Source organism: Anabrus simplex, chromosome 1 (assembly GCF_040414725.1).
Source record: "Anabrus simplex isolate iqAnaSimp1 chromosome 1, ASM4041472v1, whole genome shotgun sequence".
In the NCBI taxonomy this organism is placed as follows: domain Eukaryota; kingdom Metazoa; phylum Arthropoda; class Insecta; order Orthoptera; family Tettigoniidae; genus Anabrus; species Anabrus simplex.
Window position 1 is genome coordinate 921716466 of NC_090265.1, and position 8380 is coordinate 921724845.

Here is an 8380-nt window from a genome sequence, read left to right on the forward strand (position 1 = left end):
ATTCTCAGAGTATTTAAAGTAAGGGACCATGTCAGTTGTACCAATTTTGTTCTCAGGCTCTTGATATCTGTCTTTGAACAATTAATTTAATTTTCTTGAACAATATCTGTATTCTCACCTTTTCCGCACTTTAACTACCTCAAGCTGTTTTGTGGCAGTTTCATAACCCTATGTTAGTATCGCCTTATCGTCTGGTATGTATAGGCTATCTTTGGAAAAGCTGAGTTGGATTGGCTCACATTTCTTGAGTTCCTTCTCCCATTCTTCCATAACCTTGTCTAGGAAGACATTGAACGGAGTAGGAGAGAGTCCATCATCTTGTCTCATGCCTGTTTGAATGTCGAAGGGTTGTAGATTTCCCCCATAAATTTCACTTTAGATTTCATGCCAGCCAGTGTTTGTTTTATGAGTTCTCGAGTTTTGAGATCTAGTCCCTTCTTTTCTAGAATTTGGAACAGTGAGGACCTGCCAATCAAATTGCAAGCCTTTTTGTAATTTACAAATGTGCATACGAGGGTTTTTTGTTTTTGTCTGAGAGCTCATATTTTGAGTACGGTTTTGAGGTTAAAAATCTGTTTGGGGCATGACCAATTTGGTCTGAATCCTGGTTGATATTCAGCTAATTTGGATTCTAATTGATTTTTGTGTTCTATGCAAGAGACTTGCTGATAAAAGTTTGTAGGCGACATCTTTTTTTATGTAATGGATGGATTAGAGTAGTCAACCGGGAGCTTTTCAGTTTGCCAAATGTTTTGAATTATTTGTGTATAATTTCTTTGAGTGAATTTGGGCCTAAATTTTTCAAAAGTTCCTCCCCTAATGCTTTGTTGTTTTTAAGTTTCTTGATGTGTGGATAAATTTCTTCTTGTGTTAGTGCTGACGAATTTTCTAGGCTACTGTGATTTTTGGCTGTATTTTCAGGAATCCCTCTGTAGGTTCTGTTAAAAATATGTAGCTAGTTCCTGACATTTTTCTTTATTTGTTAAGGCCGAAAGCAAAGGTTCTGTGGAGAAAACCCTTTAATTTGGTTTGTGAAGGTCTTGTAAAAATCATATGTGGTGTAATTTTAGAAATCTTTAATTGACTACAATTGATGGTTGACGTATTTCTGTTTGTTATCTTTGAATCTTAGATGCTTGTTTGCAAACTTCGAAAAATTTATTCTGTGTTTCATCTGTTGTGTTGCAATTGTAATTCTGAAATGCCTTTTTCCTTTATTGTAGTACTCTCTCACATTCTTGATTCTACCAAGGCTGTTTTGTTCTTGTGAAGAGGGACGAGATCTTTTGCCGTTTTGATGATCTTAATTTGAAATTTCTCCTAAATTCTTCTGTTATTTTGGAGTCTTTGATTTTGTGTCGATCAAATTTTGGGATTAGCTCTGTTTTCCTGTTGAATTTTTTTTTTGTGTGAATTTAATTTTGATCTTGATTAAGTAATGATCAGAATCGATGTTAGCACCTCTGCACACTTGCAAATCATGAATTTCCTTTTTGTAATCGTACGATATTGCCACATGATCAATCTGAAATTCTCCTAAATGGTGGAAGGGTGCTCACCATGCCTCTCTTTTTTTTTTTCTTCGGGATTTTTCTGAAGTGAAGTTGACATAATTTTCAAGTTGTTTTGTTGGCATACCCAATGAGACGTGTGCCATTCTTATTGGTGCAACTTGTGCCGGATAGTCTCCCACTGTCTTCTTGTATTTGCGTTCCCTGCCAATTAGTGCATTGAAATCACAAAGTAGAATTTTCACATCTTTTGAGATTTTGGCCATCTCTGTTTCAAGTTCTTCCCAGAATCTTTCTGTTTTTTTTAGGCTGTTTTTCATTGTCATCATTTGCTTGTGCATGGACTTAAATAAAGGTGTAGCTTTTGTTGGTGTGTTTGATTCTTAAAGTCATAAGTCTATTGTTGTGGGTTTCACCTCTGTAACGGATTCTAAAAACGTTTTGCCTACAATGAAGGCCATGCCAAATAGTGGTGCTCCTTTGCCAATTTTCTTGCTTGTTCCACTTTTGAAGATTCTATAATTGTAGTCTGTTGTTTTTGTTATTATTATTATTATTATTATTATTATTATTATTATTATTATTATTGTTGTTGTTGTTGTTGTTGTTATTAGAAAATATTCTTCTTGGTTGCCCCCTCGTAGAAATTAGCATTCTCTGGAAATCAGAAGTAAGGAAGTTTAAACTCTATTACTGAGTGCATTTTTAACATTTAACCATCCCATATGTATTATATGCACAAATAGGTCCTAATCTCATTTAAAACATGTTTGTAGCTACTGGAGCACATTGAAATTCACTTTTTTCATGTAAATTTTATTTGAAAGATGTTTCAATCCATTTCCACTTTCAAAGATTATCCTTCATTCTTAATACGAGTAAAAATTAAGAGGGCTGCACTTTGATCTGTTGTAGATTTTCTACAAATGAAGTGGATTTATTTTTCTCTGTGTAATTCCTGCTTCAAAGCTGTGAGAATGGCTATCAATTTATTCCTGTTGGAAGGTGTTACTGTTGGAGGGTGTTGTAATTTAATCGGATGAAACTGCTACTTGAACTATAATGTAAAATTGTATTTGATAGTTCAAAAAAATCTTTCTTGATAATAGATAGCTTCTATTGTGTGTCTTGAATATTAGTGTCATGAAGTACGTGTCTTTTTCATCAACAGCTGAAAAGAAAGAAAGTGGAAGTCCATCAAAGAAGAAGAAAGCGAAAACAGTTGATTCTCTTATAACTGAAGAATCAAGTGTGGAGGAAAATAAGGCAGAGAAAGAGGATATCAAAGAACCTAAGTCTTCCAAATTGAAGGACAAATCATCTGAAGAGAAATCTTCTGCAGAAAAGTAAGACACTTCTCTAGATGTTATTTAGTCATAATTAATTGTGTTCTTTATTCTCTGAATAAGATACCTACTCCCTCCCTCCCTCTTCCTTATCAACTCTGCACTGTAAAGGTCAACAAACTGATGTACAAATATGCCATAAACTTATTAAGTGCTCTCAAGTCAGACATTTCTCGTATACAGGAACACAGGACATGTGAAGCACTGTTTTAAAAATTCCCTTTATGTGACCAGATATGTGTTAGCCTACCCCAGTTGTTTAAATCCATTGGAAGAAGAGTGATGCTAACAACAAAAGTATAATTGTTAAAAAAATGGGTAGTAAACTGTGGTTCAGTTGCCACATTATTTAGTATATCATAAAAACTTGAAACAATATAATGGGGTGACATTACCATGTCTGTCATTAGTTCTTAAAAATTTTCTTTCTGTAATATGTTTAGGACTGTTCCCGTGATGAAAGAGATAGAAATCACTGAAATTGAAAAGAAAACTGTGGAAGAAGTAAATGCTTCACCAGACCAGAGTGGTAAGTCAAAAAAGAAAAAGAAGAAATCTAACAAGACTGCAGAAGCTGACACAGCTGATAATGACAAGAATGAAGCACTGGCAGCAAATGAATCACCTCAGCCAGCCACGCCAACAAAACCAACTGTTTCACCAAAATCTTTAATTGTAGACATTAAGGAGAATATTGAGGAAATGAAAGAAGGTAAAAAGATTATATTACTCTATAAAGTACAGTAGTGTGTCCCTTATCTAGCAACAGCAGTACTAAATTAGTACCAAAAGACTATTTTCATTGACATTACTATTATTGTAGGCAATATACTTGCATGTTTGTACATTTAGATAGATAAAAGGTAACCCACAGACTCTAAAATACTATATCTACTACTGTAGATGTTCACAAAACGGTACAACTTAGAGTTCCCTTCTGATGGTGAAAACCCAGGTTATAGCAAAGCCCTTGATTTTAATTTCTAAAACATGTCTTTATCTGTCTTACACTTTGAACAATTGCAACTGAATTACGTTGTGTATTGACATAAGTTATATGGACATTACTACTTGAAACAAAGTCATGTTGTTAGTCGTGCATCTCCATCTATTTTTTGTGATACCCTGTCCACAGAATCTCTTCTTCCTCCTATAGATTCAGTGCAGGGAGATGGGAATGATCCTGTCTATATACATCCATTCAAATTTTTCTTTATCATTGTAAAATTTTGATTGCAGCATATTGAATTTCTGAAATATCACATCTTTCTTGTTACAGTAGATGCCTGTCAGAACTCTGTTGCTCTGGTTTTCTTTAATCTTGGCCATGGGACCATAGGCTACTTTACAACAGTAGCAGTGGAACCTATGGAACAAAAGACCCCTGCAATATTCTTTTGCCAGAATGCTTTGGAGTTACCACTTTCTTCTATTTCTTTCTTTTTTATTATTTTTTATTAAAAGTGCCTTTGTTTAGGAATTATTCATTAACTGGTTGCTAGATACAAGAGATTCTAGTATACTTTTGATATTTAGAATTGTTCCAAATTAGTCATTGTTTTATGACCTCATTTTGTATTAAACCATTTCTTTGTTCCAGACAAACCAAAATCAGAATCACTCAAAGCTGATTCTAAAGCAGAATCAGATAATCCTGTAGTATTCGATGAACTTGGAGGTAGGTTATATCATCTTACAGTGACATTTTCAGCCTCAAATATGAATTTAATTTAAACTGGTGATTATCTGATTGGCCTACTTTTCCCACTTCTTTGTGATGCAGTTTTCTTTTCTTTAAACTTTGGATTACTGTATTTTTACATGATTTAAGTAATTCCATCTCTCTTTCTCTCTCAAAAGTAGGGGTGGGGAAGGAAAGAAAGGCAAATAAGGAACACTTATCATTAAGACCAGATGCTTTCTAGAACCTGAACATCAACTTCAAAATCTCTCATGATGAAGAGATGAGAGACAGTGATAAAATCTCCAGGACATTGACAGTGAAACAGTCGTCATGTGTAGTGTCCATGAAGATAATCCTAAACTCAATAATGAGATACGTGTTGGCTCTTTGGTAAATGCATATGCTGTCTATTGTTTGTATTGACAAGTTTAGAGAACATAAACTTGTTGGTTAAAAGAAAAAAATGTGAACATAAATGGTTCAGTATTTAATAATATGTGCTGGGATTATTCTGACCTCTGTTTTGGATATAGAGGGATATTGCCTGTTAAAAAAAAAAAAAAGTTAAATTGTGAGGCAATAAATTCTTTAAAAACTAGGATCTTTAATGTGTACACGTGCACATACATAAACACACACACAATAGACCTTGAAAAGTGGAGAAGGATTGTATTCATTAGCAATCGCTATACCCTGTATAAAGGGTGCAAATTGACAGACTGGTTCCAGTTTGCACGTATAACTTGCATTCCATACCTGTCAAGTTAATGTTATGAAAGAGAGATATGTCATCTCAGATTTACATGTTTCAAATGTTTTGTCATGTTACATGATCCTCAGGAAATACTACAAGGTTGGTGTCAGTTGTTCAGTTCACACCCTAATGCTGGTCTCCATCCTTCCCTCTTGCACCCACCTGGTGTCCATGGTCGTGAAGACATCTGCCTTTATGGTCTGACACCATAGTTAGCCAGTTAGTCTCATTGATTGAAAAAATTTTCACCATCAGAATGTTGGCCAGTGGGGTAGGAGAGGCAGTGGTATACAGTTCCTAAACACTAGATTTCATGCCAAAGGTCTGAGTTCATTTCCAAAACCCTTCACAGTGTTCATATGGAATAAGGACATATAACGATGTTGATAGTGTTTCACCCATCGGATGGGAACATTTGGCGTTTAGAGACTCCTTGGTGTTATTGGATAGGAGTAGGCTATTTGCAGAGCTGGGAAGTAATTGAATAAAAGTAATCAAATTACCTGTAACAATTACATTCTTAGTAATTTTTACTGGTGGTTGTTACTTTTTACAAAATTTAATTTTTACACAAGAACCTTGTTTATCTGGATTAGGTGGAACTGGAACTGATCCTGATTATCGAAAATCCAGATAATCCGGAAAAACTAAAAAGACAAATACAGTACATGGTATATAATCTATTAACATAAGTTGTACAGTAATACACTTTTTTCAGTTGTACAAAAAAAGTAAGAACACTTTAAGTACATTTATGACTTGTTTTATGCACTAAAATAATGTGTAATTTTTTCTGTTTTACATTTGAATAGCATTTGTGCACAGCACGATCACGAAGACGTTTTACTAACAGTAGTTCTGCCAGTGTGGTTTCAGTCTAGGATTCTAAATAGGCCATCAGTTTGTCCAGCTCCATTGCTGCCTCTCCATGAGTCATTGTTTCTTCTCATGGAGCGCAGGTTTCGTTTTCGAATTTGTTATCAGTGAATTAGTAGTGCGTTGCATTCAGAAGAGCATGGGTTCGATCCCACCCTGGCCGTCCTGGGAATGGTTTTCCATGGTTTTCCATTCTCAATGCCAGGATGGTACCTTTGATAGACTGTGGCCGAATTACTTCCAATTCCTGTCCTTAACTATCCTTGGCGGTAAAGACAGTCAAGAAGAGTCTATCCCGTAAAAAATACAGAACTAAGGTTAAGTTATAAGTAGGTTCCCACCTTCCAATACTTATAAATTTCTATATAATAGTTTTATTAACTACATGATTAACTACATGATATCTTCAAGAAGATGTTCCATAATCGGAACGAAACGTGTCCTAGAGATTAAGCTGGTTTATATCATGTAGTTAATAAAACTATTATATAGAAATTTATAAGGATTGGAAGGTGGGAACCTACTTAACCTTAGTTGTGTTGAGCCAAAACAGGATAAAATATGAGATTTATAAGCTGAAAGAAATACAGTACAAGTAAAAATACATTATTATTATTATTATTATTATTATTATTATTTTCGATCTGGATAAACTGGAGATCCGGATTAATGAGGGCCAGATAAACGAGGTTCTTGTGTACTTGTAATTTACTTCTTGGAATAAAATTGTAAAAAGAATTTATATACATTGCATGGAAGCAGAAATATAAAAAAGTAAATTATGATGAAGATGACTTTTTCAGTTCTACTACAGCAGAACCAGTAGCTTTATCAGTCCTCAATGAGGTACTTTCTTACCTCTCCAATACTTCCAAAGACATTCTAGTAATGTTCTTAAAATTGAACACAGGTATTCCTTCAAGTGTCCCTGTAAGGAGCCTTTTCAGTAAATGCAAAGATGTGCGTACCCCACCCCACCCCCATTAAGATGTCAAGGATTAGCATTGAGAATTTTAAGAATCAATTTATTTATTTGCAAAGTTAATGGAAAATCTCCAGGCTGAGTAGCTTGGACGGTAGACGCTGGCCTTTTGAGCCCAACTTGGCAGGTTCGATCCTGGCTCAGTCTGGTGGTATTTGAAAATGCTCAAATGTGTCTGTAATTTATTGGCAAGTTAAAGAAATCCTGCAGGACAAAATTCCAGCACCTCACCATCTCCAAAAACCATAAAAGTACTTATTGAGATGTAAAATCAATAACATTATTAAACTGAAAATTATTTCAACATGTAAAAGTAATTAAAATAGAAATGGTGGGGAAAATATAATTTTGACAATTCCAAGGTACCATGTTTAGTCTCACCTAGTGTTGATAGCCACGTAATGTCTGTATGCTAAAATAAGTACCCACATATAATGAAGTAACATATTCCTTTTCCTTGCAAACTTTTGTAATATTCCAACACCAGGCAAAAAAGAATCAGCAATTTCATTAAAACTAACATTCTGTAAAGTAATTGTAATTTTACTGATTACTTTAAAAAAGTAATTCATAATCATAATTGAGTAAATATTTCTTAAACAACTGTAATTGAGCCCAATTACTTTTTTCTTGTACTCTTCCCATTACCGGCTATTTGCCTCCCTGCCTCATCACCTCGGTGGAGCTGGACCAGTCAACACCACCGAGTGTGTGTGAGACGGGAGAGTTGGTCCGTGCAGCGAGAAAAAATAAAACGCCACCATTACCATCACAACACACAACATGCAGTTCTCACACTGGACACATGGGGCCGATTGCAGAAACGATGACTAGTTTTAAGCCTTGGACATCGTCTACCTAAACAACGTCTAAATCATTCACGATCTTCCATTGCATAAACAATGTTCAGTCGATATTTAACTAGACATCCCTTAAAGTTTCAATTTTGGTTTGAAAATGGAGACAGAAGTACTGTATCTTTCATGCAACTCTTTGCTTGTCGCAACCAATGAAATTCGTCGGTGCGCGCGCCGGAAGCCAGTCAGCTGTTTGTCTTCCTACACATTACTCAAATATGGCTGAGCATGACTTGCCCGCAGATAAGAGTATCGCTTTCGGTGCAAATTAAATCTCACAATATTATCGACACTAAAGCGACACGCCACCGTACGGGGAAGTGTAGCTTTCATTATAGCGTTGTTACAGTGAGTGTAATTTACTCATAAA

General features: G+C 35.1%; 1 protein-coding gene across 1 annotated transcript in view; it reads left to right on the top strand.

Annotated features, from left to right (window-relative positions):
- The window catches only part of LOC136857756 (uncharacterized protein DDB_G0286299), a 59108-nt gene that overhangs the window by 28447 nt on the left and 22281 nt on the right, over positions 1-8380 (top strand). The window contains exons 4-6 of the mRNA XM_067136655.2: positions 2683-2857; positions 3301-3569; positions 4458-4535. Coding sequence (XP_066992756.2) covers positions 2683-2857; positions 3301-3569; positions 4458-4535 — 522 coding nt within the window. The remainder of the gene's footprint in view (positions 1-2682; positions 2858-3300; positions 3570-4457; positions 4536-8380) is intronic.